Below are 16,896 nucleotides of genomic sequence, written 5' to 3'. Positions count from 1 at the left end.
GAGTGTTGAACCCAGGCTTCCATGTCCACCTTGGGTTTTTATTTTGTTTTTGCTTTGTTTGAATTAAAAAAAAAATTCCCAAAAATGGGGGTGGGACCGGGGGGGGGGGGCAAAGGTGACGGGGATTCCCAATAATATCCCTCAAACGTGTTGTGCCATTGTTAAATCGTACGGCTAGTACAAATAATAATGATATTAATGATGATTACCTTTATTGCCCAGCACACGCCGGGCCAGTTGTAGCAGGAGAGGTCAAGATTTGCAAAGTCCATTTGTTTCTCGTCGCCACTCGTCTCCTTCTGCCACGAGCCGAGGAGCGCGAGGCTGGTGAAAGTGCAAATTTTACACAACTACAATGTTTTTTTTATATAGAGAGAGAGAGATTCTATCAATCCACAGCGTGTAGTGGGATCACCTGTAAAACCTATTATGCACATCGCTTCGGGAGACTGTTGAAAACTATAGAATATATGACAATATCAACAAAACAACAAAAAAAAACCAACGTACCGTGTCTATAACCGACGAGGGAGACGCGTCTTCCTCTCGCAAATAAACAAACAAACAAAAAAAAACAGGAAGTAACTTTTTATTTTCAAACGTCTTCCTCGGGTCATCAAAGAATTTTATCTTAAACTTCGTGGGAAACTGCACTTTTTGAAGGACAATCTTTATTTGTATGGGTATAAAAAGAAAATTTGACAAAAAATGAAGTCGCCTGATATTACAAGGTATAGAAAAACCAACTCCAGTGTGCTCTAATAATGAATGTCTCCTCTGATGCTGTCTGTCTCCTTGGTTTCATTTACTTCTTTATTCTCCTTCCTTTTGTCTTGGTTTGTTCTGTTTTTTTTTTTTTCTCCTTATTTTTCTGGATTTTAGTGCTCTTATGAGAGTCTGTACTAAGGTGTAGAGTAGTAGGTAGTAGGTCTTCTGTTGGCTGTACTCGTAAACTGATTACTGTTTGTAACCTTCTGGCTCCTGCAGCCAACATACAAAGCTGTATAACTTGGGTACAACCCTCAATAAAAGACTAACAATGACTGTGTGGTCGTGTCATCGACTCGTTCTTTCTCCAACACTCCCATCAAATGTCACATGTGATGACCACTGTCACATTAACATAGAAATTACCTTAAGGGTCAAAGGTCAGACTATTCTCTCAGGCCTTTTTGTGCAGTTTTTTGTTTTCAGATTGCCTGAATCTGTTTAATACAGACATCCCTTAACCCAGTTGTTGCAAAAATATGGGGTGGGTACCCTTGGCAGGTGCAGTGATATTGCTTGGGGTCATAGCCATTTAAATTAGTTTAATGGGGTTTTTGTTTTTTGTTTTTAGAATGTCTGCTTTTAATAATTAGGACTTAACGTCAGAATAAAGTTTATCAGGTCGTCTCTACCACAGACGTGTGCAGTTGCTGTTTTGTGATTGGCTAATTTGATCTCTGCCTCCATATGTTTTTGGAAAAATCTGAAAGGAATGGTTTTCAAGATTACTGTAAGATTATTTCTAATTTAAAATTTACAAATCTTTTCTCCAATGTTTAAATGTATTTTACTGCTTAGAGGCTCTTTGAAGACAAATTATCACAGAGGCCTTTGTTGTGACTTAAATAGGAGAAAAGTTTTGTGTTAATATTTAAATGTTTTTGATGTTTGCCAAATTCCTCCAGAATCCACTCTCTGTAGCAGTCTTTTCACCGTTCTGTCTGGATTGATGATTTTTTTTCTGTTGTGGGAAAAAATACTTTAAGTTCAGTATTGGTGAGCAGCAGGTGTTCAGGTTGCTGTTTTTACTCTTGATGCATTTAAATGTAGTTTTTAAATTAGTTGTGCCAATGAAAGCTAAAGTTAAGTTTCATCAATGCAAATACATCCAACTTCAGAGGAACAATGTGATGATTGTAGACTTTTGTTTGTAAGACTTAAACATCACACTTGACTACATGACTACACATAGTTTGTTTTTATTGACGTATTACTCATGAGAAATTATACATAGGAACCACAGTACGGAGCTGAAGAAAAAAAAAGTCAGAATCCTGTTTGAACCTTTCAGGAATATTTTTGTATTGTCTCTAAGCTCCCAGAGCACATGGTCACTTAAATACAGATTAACACAAAATAATGCAGCCGACACCAACAATGCTGCAACAGAGAACATCTGATGTGGAGGAAGTGGGATTTGTAATTAGTGGCCGTCTGCTTCACTTCCTGTGTGCATCACATTGGGGTCAACAGCTCTGAAAAATAAGGATAAAGAAACTTTTATAGACAGCGAAGCTGCAACAAACGAAAAATGGCTTTAAATGAAGTGGTACAGACACTGAGTAACTCACCGGTGAAGTGAGCTGGAGGACAGGTTACTCATAAACATCCTGTTTGTCTGAGATGTACTGTACAATCTCCTCAGGGGTCATCAACTTCTCTGCTTCTCCATCTGGAATCTCAAAACCTAACAGCAACAAAAAGTCCAGTGAGTTCCTTTAAAAGAAGGGTTTATTAAGACGAGAACATTTATGAAAATGCTTAGAAATAAACTATCATGAGCTAAAAAATCTTTTTTTAATTTCAACATATACAACCCTGGATTTACAGATTTTTTTAATGCGTAGAATTGACCAAGTTGATCCTAAATTTCTGACTCACCAAACTCGTCCTCCATAGCCATTATAATCTCCACCTGGTCCAAGCTGTCTAAACCCAGGTCTTTCATGAAGTGGGAGTTTTGCTGAAGCTGTGGAGATGGTTTTTGTTATTTACTTTAACTTCTTAAAATTACCAATAAAATGATATGTACGTTCACCGATGTGTGACTAATTTTTCTCTTTACTTGTTCCGACACTGACTCTTACCATCTCTGGACTTATCTTGTCGTAGAGTTTAAGCACATAAAGCACGCGTTCTCTGATGTCCTCTATGGTGAGTGGGGGAAGATCTCCATAATGTCGGCACAAAATACCCACCGATGAGACCTGAGGAGGAGAAGGAAGAGGTACAATGACTTAATGGAACTGTGTAGGGTGCTGTGGGCACAGCTTCACCTCAATGCTACTAAATTGTTTTGCTGTTAGCAACAAGAAATGTTACAAAAGCATCTGTGATTTAGGGTTCTTAAATGCTACTTAGCTACTTTTCCACCTTTGTTTGCTTTGCAGCTAATAATGAATTAATGCTCACATGCAAAACAAGATCTTTTTCTGACAGAGTGCATTCTGTAGAATCATATTTTTCAAAGGATAAATATATTGCTACATGAAGGCATTGGCTTGGGATACTAACAGAATTTTTAAGAATAATATTTCAATCCTAAATGTAATCAAAACTTTGCATTAAAAAAGCTAGATTGCTAAAATTTGTTTCTAAACATACAGATGTCTGTCGTTAAACAAAACATTCAAACTACTGCAGAAAATAATATAAAAAGCATTTCCGCAGTATGCTTATCTGACGTGTTAAATAATAATCAACATAGAATACTAAGAATTTCGTCATTAACAACAACACTCATCATTAAGTGTCATTAAGTCCAATAACTTTGTTAGCTTAGCTGGTTAGCCTTCTGCAAAACACGCCTGTTTTTTAAAACGAATATACGAGATTATTGGTGGGATTTTTGGGGGGGGTGGAACACTGATGATTTTCACTACCGCAATAATCCACACCACAGGTGTTGCAAAGAGCCTTAATTGTTAAAGGTGAGACGGACAGATTTGAAAGACGTCAGTAGGTCACAGCTTAAGCGCTAGGCCACGACGGTTGAATGGCTCACCCGGCTCTGGACAAGCCACCGCGTCCTCCGGCTGTCTGCGGCGAAGGACACGGGCCGGCGAAGGGCTGCTGTCGGTGCAGCAACAGCGGCTCTGGTTGCCAAGCTTCCAGAGCTGAGCCTCAGCGAGGGCCGGGCGAGCGAGCGGGCACACTGCAACAGGACACGAGCCGCCATGACGGAGAAGAGTGACTGCTTCCCAGCATGCAAAGCGAAGGAGAAACAGGGTCAAGGAAGCGCTGCCTATACGCATGCGCCCAGCAAAGTCCTGTGTTATTTGTGTAAGCTTTCTTTTTCTTAATTTAAACTTATAATTGATTAGTTTAATATGAGTTACCAGTATGCACATGGAAATGTAAGTTTATTAATTTAAAAATGTGTTTCGCAAGCGACGATGACATCCGTTTGGCCAGGGAAGAGTAATCAAGTGCAGAAAAAGTGCCAAATCGAATTTGTTTAGTTTTCATAGTGCAGTTCTATATTCGAGCGATTGATTTAACTGTAATGGTGGTGTTGTAATACAGTTATTAGGATGTTTCAACTGATAAAGCTTGAATATATTGTTTAAAATCAATATCGATAATTTGGTTCTCAGCTCACAATGTCTGACAAGCAATTCATCACAGTCGGCTGACAGCAGAGAGGAACGCGTAAACAGCTACATTTGATAGTGTTTTATTTAGTATATTACCAACAACTGGCTGGATAAAGTTAAGTAGTCACGTAACCATGGAGTTGTCTGAAATACTCTACAACAAAGCGGAGTACATTGAGACGGTAAGAAGTTTCTAATGGGCTGTTTTTAGCAAAAAAGACTGGTTGCTATTTTGTTAGCCTGTAGCTAATGCTCAATAGGGCGTTGGGCATTCATTAAATAAAACACCAACGGTTCGTGTAAATTATGATGCTACCAGCAACAACAATAATAATTTGGATACTTTTAACTTCAGGCTTCTGGCAACAAAGTAAGCAGACAGTCGGTGTTGTGTGGGAGTCAAAATATCGTCCTTAATGGAAAGGTAAGAAAACAATATACCAATATATACTAATACACATAATTGGCTGTCATTTTAACGGCTAATGTAAATGTCTCATCATGTTCGTCTCTTGGCTGTTTCTCTCTTTCAGACAATTGTCATGAATGACTGCATCATCAGAGGAGACCTGGCAAACGTCAGAGTGGGCAGACACTGTGTAGTGAAAAGTCGCAGTGTTATTCGGCCACCTTTTAAAAAATTCAGCAAAGGGTAAAGTGTATTTTTCTCACGTCGTTATTGCAGCAGTTAATAAATTCCGGGTTTAAAATATCAACCCTGATATTTATTATTTTATTCAAGATTAAACCACATTGTGATTATGTCGGTAATGTTACTCACATGTAGAAGCATAAAATGTGCGAATGTTACGTTTTGGGAAATATCCCAATATCCAAGGAATATGTGATAGCAGCATGTTCAAAGATTGTGTCAAAATGCAAACATGGATTTTACTGGTTTCTTTTTTGTTTTGTGTGTTTATTTAGGTCTGGAAAAATTGCCAATATCAAGTTCAATTTCAAGAAATAAATTGCCTATTTATCTGCCTCCTTAGTGTGGCCTTCTTCCCTCTGCACATCGGAGACCACGTTTTCATCGAGGAGGACTGTGTGGTCAACGCGGCACAAATCGGATCTTATGTCCACATCGGCAAGAACTGTGTCATTGTGAGTGAAATTTAAATAGGATTTCACTGAGAGGTGAAGGAAAACGTTCCACATGTGATCAGATTCCTTTTAACAAACGCTAGCTGAACTGAATGAAGTCAGTGTCTTTGTTTGCCTGGGGTGAATTAGTTGCTGCTACTGCTGACAGTGGCAGTGAAGTTGTTTTTCACGAATGTCAAACTCTCAATGTTTTGTTTTTTTTGTTTGAAAAACCAACATTTTTGGTCTCTATTGCAGCATTTAAACAAGATCATATCCATGCATGTAATTGATTATCAGTTAAGGAAAAGTATTTTAAGTAATGGAGGAGCAAACAAAGGTGTCTTGACATGATAAGGCACTTGTTAAATCAAGAAAGGAAAATTGATTATGACCTGGATCATTTATTTTTGTGCTGTTTTTTTTTTTTAAAGAATGATTTCTTGAAACTGATCTGTCGTGTCAAATGTTTGGCCACCTCTGGTGTACATTAATTGTATATAGAACGTTGAGCCTTTAGCTTTAGACAACTTAACAACTTCATGAAACTTTTTTTTCTTGCCCACGGTCCACTCAGGGTCGTCGCTGTGTGCTGAAGGACTGCTGTAAGATCTTAGACAACACTGTGCTTCCTCCTGAAACAGTGGTTCCGCCATTCACCGTCTTCTCTGGATGTCCAGGTCAGTGCCATGGAACCAACACCTGACCCTGTCATACTCCTCATCCATCCTAATGTCTTCAACTGCTTTTGTCTTTGCTTCTTAGGTCTGTTTTCAGGTGAACTCCCCGAATGCACACAGGATCTGATGATTGACGTGACCAAGAGCTACTACCAGAAGTTCCTGCCCCTCAGTCAGATCTGAGTCCTGCACTTGAACAACCCTCAGCAGGGTCCCAACCCTTTACTGTTGATATCAGGTCAGGGTTGGATTCTGACACTAAGACTGAAATGGACTCTGCGTGTTTTCTACCTTTTGTTCTTCACCTCCCCATGTTCTCAACTTTCTCTGCATATGAGAACAGTTGCTCTGGGTTTGAGCTCATTTTTGCATCTTTTTTTATAAACTGTGCACAACCCAAGGCCTTGTGTGGGCAGTTTTGGTTCTTGTAGCAGCAACATCAGCAGCAGCAGCAGGTGAAAGCGAGGAGGTGGTGAAGCAGTGATGGAACAGAAGGTCGAAAGAGAAAGTGTAATACAACCCTTTGAAGACACTGGTGGACCAAAAACAACAGTAATGTTTGAGGATGTTGGCTGCATCAGAGCTTTGTTCCTGTCCACAAGTCCTTACAACATCAAAGTTGAGTAGATGAAGACTTTTTTTTTTTCCTAATTGTCATTCTATTTAAATGCTTAGCTTCTCTCACACTTACTGGCCAATGTGATATCATTTTCTTCAGCCATGTTTTTATTATGTTTAATCAAGTCTACAACAATATACTGTTCAGTTGTGACACTTGTTTATATTGTGAAAACATTGCAGTATTCAGTGGCGCAATCTCAATTAGTGAAGCAAAATAATAAATATAAAAAATTTAAAATGAACACAGTGAGCCGGACTTTCTTTGTTATTGTATATGTTGTATATGTATAAGTTTAATTTTACATCCTTTGAAAATAATGACTGACATTGTTATACATTTTGTGACAACATTTTGTTGTTTGAGTTGAATGATTTATTTATAGAATTATCCTTTATTTCAGCCATATATGAACAGTTTTTGCTGCAGACTCTCTGACAAACGGACTCATCTTGGACAAATGCAGTAAGTAGATAAGACGAGTTCTACAGCCGCCAGGCAGCATAAAAATATCACTTGTGAAATGTGACTTAAATGTGTTTTTAGCTTAGTCAGGGTGTGAGATCCTAGTCCTTTCCTTTCCTTACCTTTATTGACGCAACCACAAAGCGATATGAGATCCTACTCTTTCAGTCGCTATGACAATACATGCAAAAATCAATCAATTACTTTCAACTTCGTCTTCTTTAAACCCACAGAGACTGTAAATGTTGTGGGCTGTGTCCTGTGCTTCAGAAAAAAAAACCTTTATTGACGCAACCACAAAGCGATCGATCTCAGCTGTTTGGTTTCTACCCATCTATAAGTTTCTTACCCTTTAGCACCACCCAGTGGTTGATGAGCCTAAAAGTAACGTCCACTCAAAGTAAGGATTTTCTTCTGCGTTTGTCTGTAGTGATGCGCGTTGATATTATTTAAAGCCCGTATTCCCAAACCCTATAAAAACACTCAACAGTCGCGTGTTATATTTTAACTTTTTTTAATGAACCACAGTCCATCCGATCGCAACTCAATGGTTTATTTTCGTTTACAATGTGAACCACATATCATACCAACAATTAAATGTTTAGTATATAGATTAGCCATTTATTTCCTTTTAAAACAAATAAGTAGCAAGAAACAGCTAATAATAATAATAGTGTTGGCTCCAGAGACATATGGCATGAGTCAGCCTTTTTGGAAACATCATAAATGAAGGCCAGCGATTGGCTTAAAACAAGGAAAGGAAAACACAGGGCAAAAATTCCCTTTCTTGTGACGAAAGAATAAAGATGGGGGGTGCAACTGAAACAATTATCATGGGAAGGGTAAACAGCACCGTGCTGCTCATGGCCAAACTCTCCTCGAGCCTTTGGAGAACTGTCCTGTTGGTAGTCAAGAGTTCAGGTTTAGTGGAGGCTTCTCATCTTCTCTCTAAAGTCAGAGAAACACTGGCGAGTTTAGAACTACTAATTTGTGGCTCAACGCAGTTTGGTTTAAGTCACCAGAGAAACCGATGCCAATTAGGGATTTAACTTCATCTGCAGCCGGTTCTCTTGACATCTCAAGTGCTTAAAAAGATTAAATTGTGAGAAAACAGTGAGTTCGTAGGCTACAACAAAGCATGTCACTTCGTAGCACTTGTTGAAAACCTCTGGATAATAAATGAATTACTTTAGACACAACCAGAAAAGTCACTTCCATCTTCACATTATTCTCCCGACTTTGCATTGTGTGAACCTAATGAGCACTCGCTCGTAAGCATTAGCTTTTCTTCCGTACAGTAAACATCTTATCAACCCAATAGCCATGAAAACTGATTTTTCTTTAACCATACCATCAGACAGTGTCAAACAGAATCAGCAAATTTCAATTTAAATATTTCTAGTTCTCTGATCAGCAAGTATGTGTTTTCATATACAAGTCTGTGTGTGAAAATAATAGCTAAGCTTGTAGGCAAAAGAACAGAACTCTGTGACCAATATGTAACAGAATTTTAAAATCTGGCATGCTTTACACAACTAAACAAAACTACTGTCCAGGTTTAAAAAAGAAAAAAGTCAAGCAGAGCGAACAAAGCAAAAAAAAAAGGTGTAAAAAGAGCAGGAAACACTGGCGTCTCACAACTGGTCTGCTTTGTACACGCGTCCATTTGTGTATCACTAATGCGGCATTGCACTATTGCAAATATATACAATTATTAGTTAAGAACTTAGATCACATCAATGATTTGCGCCATTAATCAGGATTCAGTTTCTACACTTTTGGGTTGTTTATTTTTACAATTTTTATGCAAAATAAGAACAGTATTTTCAACACTTGGGCATCTTCACTCCAAATCCCAATATGATTTAATTTCAATAATCATTTGTTAATTATAATTCAATATATACACAGGTTCATATATATATATATATAATTTTTTTAAAAACTGTTGTTTACTGGCATTTGCAGCTCGTGTGATATCAGTGTTTCCTGCTCTTACAGACGAATGGAAGGCAACAACTATTTCAATAATGAAACAAGTGGAGTTGCATCATCCTGTACCAAGTTAAAAAAACAAATACCATTCACATCTTATTAATGCACACACCCCTTATACAAAGAGCAGTTTTTCCCAACAGCCAATCCAATGCTGTAGCTCAGTGACCCAGTGGCCTGCGTCCACTGGACGACCAAATATTTTGGATGTCTGTTGAGAAACGCTGCCTTAACAAGATCATTTTGCGATTTGTGCTTCCTCTGCAGCACAGATTATCGACCAGTAAGTCAAATTATTCATCAGACGGGAGCTAAACTCCCCCCTTTTTTTTTTTTTTTAAAACAACCCGGGCCCACATGCAAAAAAAAAAAAAAAAATCCCTCAGACCTGAACTGAAACCTGAGAAAGAAGAAGCAGGTGTGCAGAAGATCTCCTTTCTGGTCTGTTTCCAAGTTTACTTTTATTTTTCTGAGCACCAACAGATAATTCATGTGCAAACAGGCCATAAGCAGGGCCTGTGTAGGGCTGGACAAGGCTACAACTGAGATACTATGGAAGAGCCGATTTTGTTTGCATGTGTAACAAGTGAAAGCTAAGTGCAAAAAAAAATCCTTTAAAAAAACTCTTATTGCAACTTATCAGAATAAATCACACAAAACACGAGCTGCTTTTAAAAATACATCTAGGGTAAAGAGGTACGAGGGTGTCACTGTCAGCAAACGGGCCGTCTGAGAAAATGACAAAGATGATTATTCCTTTTCATTATCCTCAAAAAAACAAACAAATAAGAACACGGTGGAGATGAATACAAATAGTGGCTAACCAAAGTTTTAACACTGGTGGTTTAAAGAAATGCAAAAGAAAAAAATGGCAAATGGTTTAAGTAACTCAAGCAATGAATGACGCAGAATAGTTTGCAGAGAATAGGATCTTTATGTCCAATTATCAATAGCCTGCTATTGGTAGATACATGTGATCAAGTCTTGTAACCAGATAAGTGTGAGTGGTTACAGGCAGCACATGAGGACAGTGCTGCCAACGATGGACTGATACTGGGAAACTTGTTTTTTCTTCCCCCAACAGACAGGCGACATCGACCAGGAGCTGTGATGACATCACAGAATAACTTCATTCTGCTTTCTTTGACAGAACTGGGTCCAACATTTGGCGAGCAACTCGATTCACCAAGTGAGTCGATTTGATCATGGCCCTCACTTCCTTGTTAAGGTGGCGGGTGACGATGAGCGAGGTTAAAAGGAGTGAAGTGCACAAGTGTGTCAAGGATCAAGTGGCTTTTTACTTGTAAAGCAGCACAGTGCGTAGTCAACCCTTCCGAAACAGTCTGCATCCCACAATGCCATGGTTCCTTTGTCGTCTCCTTTCCAGGATAGAAATGTCTGCAGAGTATGTGATGTTGACCAGACCACAGACTCTCTCAAGAACTCATGAGATGTTGTGATTGCAGAGCAGTGATTTGTGGTATTAGTGTCAGAAAAGGAGACAAGGAAAACGATTCATCCAACATCTGCTTAGATTGAAGCGACCTAACAGTCCAGTACAGTTTCTTTTTTTTCCAGCCCGGGTTGTTCAGCACATCCAGGCGACAGTCCGTCCATCCGTCCGTCCACCCGTCTGTCTGTCCCTCTGCACATCTGTTCAACGTGACCCCATCCCTCTTCCCTAGCCTTGGCTTCAAAGGCTCCCCCTCCCTCTCATGGACACAACCAGGCTTCAGATCAGATCATCCTGTTGCGTTTGTGCGTTGGGGAGTCTGTGATGACATCACTACACTGGGTGGAGTTTCGTTTCCTGTTTCCTCCAACACCTGCAGAGGCAGCGCCTGTAGAGTCCAGATGCAGTGCCATCTCCTCTGAGATGAAAGTGTTCAGGTCGACGTCTTGAAGCCCGTTACGCCTGCTGCGGCACACGGGACCCACGCCAGAAGAACCACCTCCACCAGCACCACCTCCATTGCTGCTACCACTGCTCACATGCGTGGGAGAACCTGGAGCACCAGAGCGCACGCTGATGCTGGCCATGGCTCCACTTAGACCTGGAGAGAAGAGAAATGGGATGAAGCAGTGAGAAAAGCAACAGACAAGAGAACCAGGACAGCAAGATAAGACACAAACTAAGCAGTTTAATTGGAATCCTCAAGAAATGTTTTAATTATGCTTATTCCAAAAAAAGGCTTCATCCAATGCCATGAGGCTAAGTGGAGCCATGATGCAACCACAGGTTAGATATGTACATGCATTCAGATTTTAGTGAAACCTGTTTTTATTCCATTATTTTTTAAACCAGTTTGAATCAAAATTGAAATCTAAAATTTGATTAACAGCCTTATTACAGAAACTTAGTTGTTAAATAGGCAATACTATTTATAACACTTTGTGTTATAAGAAACTATGTGTAACCAGCTGTTCACATGATGGTCTCTACCAGCATAGTCTGGTAAAACAAAATGGCTTGTTTCTCAAATCAATAGCCACAGAAAAACATATCTACCAAGACTGAAGAGTGCAGCTGAATGATATGTGATGCTTCCTCAAATTCCTTCAAGCCCCACACTTACACAAACAACACACAAGTGAAATGCAAAATATATCCTCTGACTAAGACCGGCAGAAATGTCCTGACACAGACGGAACTTGTGTTTCTGTAACCTTAACCAACAAATGCCCTACATGAACCACCCTAAACCACAGCTGCACCTTTAAATGGCCTCTCAAAAATTGTTCAATGTTTGAATTAAACTAAAATATTAACATGATAACAGTAGTAGTCTGATAGATATAACTTTATTATCCCTTGGAAGTTCCCTTTGGGAAATTTCTGCACAGTCAACAGCTAAATCCAGTTTAGTTAAGTGTTTGTTGTCACATACGGGCACGTGTGAACAGTTGGTTCAAGCTCATCGAGTTCTTTTCACCATTGGCAAACACTTGAACACTTATCTCTGAGACACACAGCAGTCTACTAAGCTGAGGACAAACGCACTTGTTCTCGAATGTGATAAATTAATGTCTTTATTATGTGTTCAGAATAAGTCAAGCAGCTGTCAGTCAGTCTTTCTTACCATGAAGTGCTATAGCCTCCCTGAAGGGCTGAAGATCTGCCTCCACAGATGAGCCCGTCTCAGCTGGCGAATTGGCCCGACTGGGGGCCACCATGGCCAGACGAGTGTTGGCCCTGCTACTCCTGTGTGGTGGTGCTTTGCCGCACAGGAAGCTAATCAGGTCCTCCCTGCGAATGGTTCTCCTGCGCTTTTTCACCCAGGCCAACATGTCCTGCAATCCAATGCCATATATGAATGTGATCACCCTTCAAGTAAGTAAAGGTATTCTCTTTTCTTAAAATGAAAGTTACTGAATGATACCAAAATGACCAGACAGTATGTGTATCTTGTCCAGAAACAAGATCTCAAATATGCCAACCAACATTGGCAGCAGACCCACCTTATTACGTCGTTGATGGCCTATCTGAATGCCCCGATCAAAGCTTCTCTGGTGAGCATCCACACTCTCTGAAATATTACCACAGTAAAAGTGAAGTACTTTATGTGAAACATTCTATTGATTACTACACTGTGTATATACTGTATATTGGGGGGGGGGTGCTACACTGTGTATATACTGTATATTAGGGTTTTTTTTGGTGGATGGTTTGTGAGAATACATGCTTGCAACTTTTGGCCTCCATTACTCTAGACACACAATTCTAGATGACCAGTATTGCTTTAAACTTCTCACCTGTCAATATTGTTCTGCACTATAAGAATCCCACCCTTTGATAAATAAAGCAATGAGATATTGACACCGTCATTTACTGCGCTAATGAGTCCGTTTCTAACAACATAACTCTAAATTTAAAATGGTTAGTGAAGCACTGATCCCAATAACTGGGAAGTGAAGAAGTATAGACAGAGAGAAGAGGGATATGGTTAAATACCTTTGTAAAGGTTGGTGACTGCTGTAGCAGCATTCTGAAATGGCACCCACAATGACAGACCCTGCTGATGGCATACTCTGTCTGTGGAGAAAATATGATTAGTTTACACATGACAGCCTAGGATGTCCTAATGTCCTGTCCTATAGCCACACGTCTGAGGAACAACAGCCTGGTGATTTTGGAGGTTATGGTGAAGATCATTGGCAATCGCCATTTTGTCTTGTATGTACAATCACACGGACATGGGTTTGACCAAAATATCTAAGACAGCGTTAGACTGCTGCCAACTCAGCAGTTGTTTCAAAAGCAAAAAAAGAACTGGTAACTTTACTGCCTTCTCAGCAGTTAAGTTGCGGAGGCATGTCAAAGAGAGTCGAGCGAAATGTATTGACAAAGATGTATAATGCCATATAATATAATGGTAAAGTAAAGAGACTAATTATCAACATAAAACCAATAATATCCTCGCCATTTTGTGATTATATTGCTGCTGCGCTGTGGAACAAACCGCTCACTCAGCAGCTACGGTATGGGCAAGATAAATAGGCTAACTGTTGAACTCAACACACGTAAAGGTTATTTTGCTAGCGAATCAACTCCGGTGCTACAGATGGTTCTACTGACAGTTTACATGTTACCGTCATCTGGGAATGTCGCGTAGCTACGGTTGTTGTTGCCGTCGCCATTTTGTAACTAGCATTGCTAACCTCTGGGTTAGCTGCTGTTAACTTGATGTCAACAAGGGTGTTTATTTACAAGCGCATTTATGGTAACCCAAATTATTTCCAATCAATCTGGCTGTAACCGGTTGGAAATTGTAACTAGTTGAATCTAATGTTTGAATTTATGGACGTTTTAAGATTGGCAAAAATCAAGCTAGCTATATTTAGTATTGCAAAATCAGCTGTAAATGTAAATGTGCTCGCTAGCGAGTTAGCTCATGGGCTAGTTAGCATTTTACCAGCCAACTACCAGGATGTTCAGAAACGACCCAGAGGCTTCACCAAAGGCTTTGTGAAAATATGTGCGAATAGGCAGACGAAAAAAGAAACACTTGTAGACCTTTATATAACTGGGCTACAGCTGTAGCGGAGTTTTGGAAGAGATGCCATAGTTTTTCTTGGTCGTTGTCGGCCTCCTCCTCGCCCAGTTCCCTCTGCTCCGCCTCGGCCAAACACTGCCGCTCCCATTTGGAGAACCAGTGCTCGGGTCCGTGTTCCTGTATCTCCGGGTCTCCGTCTTCCTTCTTCTCCTCCATTTAATGCACCACAACTCTGGCAACTACGCCCTTACCTTTACAAGTCAGAGTGATCTGACACTATAAAACTGTTCTTGTGTCAAAAATCATTAATTTCTGTATAGTTTCATTATATCGTAATAAACTGTAAACCCAGACCTGACAACAACCCCCATCTGTAAGAACTAGCTTCGCTTACTGTTTTTCCTATTTGCCGACGTCCGTTTATATACAACACAGCCTTCCGTGCTGTACCCTTCCTCCCGCCCATTAGTCCAAATCTCGACAATGGTTGGCTAAATTGGGCTACTGGGCTGACTGGAGATTATACTCCTAACATAATTGGGTCTCAGACATGTCCGTCCCAGCATTGACACAAAAGAATCTTGGTTAAATTCCGGGCAAATAAAGCTTGCAAGAGACTGCAAGGATTGTCAAAATTATGACAATAAATGTAATAACGTTCATTGAAAAACATTACATTGAGGCTTTATTATCTTGCAATATGTTGATTTGTATTATGTGAACTGTGATAGGACAAATACAACAATAGAAGTTGGACAACCATTAGAACAAAAAGTAGTTAGTGGTAATTGCAATAATTAAAAATAAATATAGTGTGAAATGACACTATTCATCTAGCTCCACTTTACTTTTCATTACTAAACATGGGAGGTATTTAGACTGTTGATAACAAACATATGGAAAGTGGACTACTTTCATTGTGACACAGCACACAACCAAATGTGACCTCTGCTTTTAACCCATCACCAAAGTGAACAGAGGCCAGCTTTAAGCTGCCCAGGGAGCAGTGTGTGGGGTGTCTTACTCAGAGCACCTCAGTGGTAACTTGGCAGCTGGTGGACTTAAACCTGAAGCCTTCCGGACCCAAGTCCGCTTCCATAACCACTAAGCCAAAACAACCCCATATAGATTACTTGTGTTACATTCTGCTATTATCACACCTCTTCAAAAGATAGATAGTGCTTTGTGTAGACATTGTAAAAAATTTAAAGATTAAATATTGCCATTGAACATTAAATTGCAAGCAGGCGACAGTTCTAAACTCTGGTTACTATGTGCTGCATTCAATTGCCACATCCCTTAAATTGCTGGTCAGTTCCAACTTGAAATTGATATTTGGGATCAATTTATAGTGCAGAGTAATTGCTTTCCGTAGAACTGTACAAATATATTGTTGTGCTCCTGTGAAAGAAAACAATTAAGAACGTTCTGTAACCCAATCGACTAAAGGAGTTAATATTATTCGTTTTATTTACTGACAATACATTTATACCATGCTACTACTGAGACAAATTGAAGTAAGAAGAAGCACAACATAGACATGTTATGGTATAATAAAATGTAAAAAGTTATGTTTAAAATGTATAGGTAAGCACTATAAACTGCATTGGTAAAATATATAGAAAGATATGCCCCAAGTATAAAATGTACAGATAAACAGTATAAAAAATGTGTGTGTATAGAAGCAGTGTTAATTGTAGCGCAGGAAAGGACATGAGGTGCGTGCAGCGAATAGTGTGCATACAACCGCGTAAAGTGTGTAAATGAGACTAAGATTATGACCAGTAATAAAGTTTTAGCTGTTATTGTACGGTGTGACCCTAATGTTATAATGAAAGCCCTCAGGTGTCATCCAAACACGAAAGGTATCAAGTTGGGGTTTTTTCTGTGGGCAAAATGTGACTTTGTGAACTATTCACTATATAAATAAAACCTTGGGTATCAAAAGGGACATTGTTTTTACACAGTTATCAGCCACGAATCAATAGAATGCATTCAATAAAGTCACTAATGAGATGAAAACATATAGCTTTTTATAACTACTGTTTTTATAAAACAAAAAAATACTTTATTATGGTTGTGTTTTCAGTTAAAAAGTATTTTAATTGCTTATCATTGGTTCATTGAAATGTTAATTTTGTGATTTTTATATTATGAATGTCATTATATTGAAGCGCTTTAAATAATAATATATTATTGTTTTTATGAATATGACTCGTTTACTTTTTATGTATTGTCATCTGACAATGACAACGATTTTTGCTGGTGACTGTAAAACACCGATTGCTATATGCAGTTGCATTACATCTGGCCCTGTGTCATATATTATAATTTTCAATTAATGCGGTTATAAAACAAGTTTCAGAAGCACAGGTTTGATCGTAGTGCATTAGCATGGATGTGAACCTGGCCGGGGATGGGCCAGTGTTTGGATCACCATGCGGATGTGACATTTCAGAGAAGAGCGCGACCGCCATTTTGAGATTTACTTCAGACTCAACACATCACAGCGCACGGGAGGAGCGGGCTGAGAGCTACACGGCCCAGGCTAACACTGTATGACCGGGCACATTCCTCACAAGAAACACGGAGGCGCAGCTGGAAATGCAGCGAGGTACCACGTATAGTTGTTTACCGTTTTAGGGACGCTTTAAAGGGACGCTGTTTCATGTCTGGCCGTGGCAACTCAGTCT

General features: G+C 39.4%; 3 protein-coding genes across 5 annotated transcripts; 1 reads left to right on the top strand and 2 right to left on the bottom strand.

Annotated features, from left to right (window-relative positions):
• Window positions 1-1,951: 1,951 nt before the first annotated feature.
• Window positions 1,952-3,991, bottom strand: ndufab1b (NADH:ubiquinone oxidoreductase subunit AB1b). 2 transcript variants are annotated; one of them, XM_025064277.1, is made up of 5 exons: window positions 3,773-3,991; window positions 2,856-2,975; window positions 2,650-2,737; window positions 2,340-2,455; window positions 1,952-2,250 (listed from the first exon to the last, which is right to left on the bottom strand). In XM_025064277.1, the coding sequence occupies exons 1-4, from the start codon at window positions 3,944-3,946 to the stop codon at window positions 2,364-2,366; spliced, it is 474 nt and encodes a 157-aa protein (XP_024920045.1). In that variant the 5' UTR covers window positions 3,947-3,991; the 3' UTR covers window positions 1,952-2,250; window positions 2,340-2,363. The 2 variants fall into 2 exon arrangements, with proteins under 2 accessions (XP_024920045.1, XP_008328352.1); XM_008330130.2 differs by having other exon boundaries at window positions 1,952-2,243; window positions 3,773-3,990.
• On the top strand, window positions 3,920-6,993 carry dctn5 (dynactin 5). 2 transcript variants are annotated; one of them, XM_017040646.2, is made up of 6 exons: window positions 3,920-4,050; window positions 4,720-4,788; window positions 4,898-5,016; window positions 5,360-5,471; window positions 6,028-6,130; window positions 6,216-6,993. In XM_017040646.2, exons 1-6 carry the CDS (start codon window positions 4,021-4,023, stop codon window positions 6,311-6,313), a joined length of 531 nt encoding a protein of 176 aa, XP_016896135.1. In that variant the 5' UTR covers window positions 3,920-4,020; the 3' UTR covers window positions 6,314-6,993. The 2 variants fall into 2 exon arrangements, with proteins under 2 accessions (XP_016896135.1, XP_008328353.1); XM_008330131.3 differs by lacking the exon at window positions 3,920-4,050 and adding an exon at window positions 4,272-4,546.
• A 718-nt stretch (window positions 6,994-7,711) lies between these two features.
• hapstr1a (HUWE1 associated protein modifying stress responses a) lies at window positions 7,712-14,654 on the bottom strand. Its single transcript, XM_008330132.3, has 5 exons — window positions 14,224-14,654; window positions 13,162-13,242; window positions 12,669-12,736; window positions 12,290-12,500; window positions 7,712-11,263 (listed from the first exon to the last, which is right to left on the bottom strand). The coding sequence occupies exons 1-5, from the start codon at window positions 14,417-14,419 to the stop codon at window positions 10,947-10,949; spliced, it is 873 nt and encodes a 290-aa protein (XP_008328354.1). The 5' UTR covers window positions 14,420-14,654; the 3' UTR covers window positions 7,712-10,946.
• Between the last annotated feature and the right edge of the window lie 2,242 nt (window positions 14,655-16,896).

The sequence above is a fragment of the Cynoglossus semilaevis genome, chromosome 17 (genome assembly GCF_000523025.1).
Source record: "Cynoglossus semilaevis isolate Cse_v1.0 chromosome 17, Cse_v1.0, whole genome shotgun sequence".
Lineage (NCBI taxonomy): Eukaryota > Metazoa > Chordata > Actinopteri > Pleuronectiformes > Cynoglossidae > Cynoglossus > Cynoglossus semilaevis.
The sequence above is the reverse complement of the archived record's forward strand: the minus strand, read 5'-3'. Positions and strand labels throughout refer to the sequence as shown.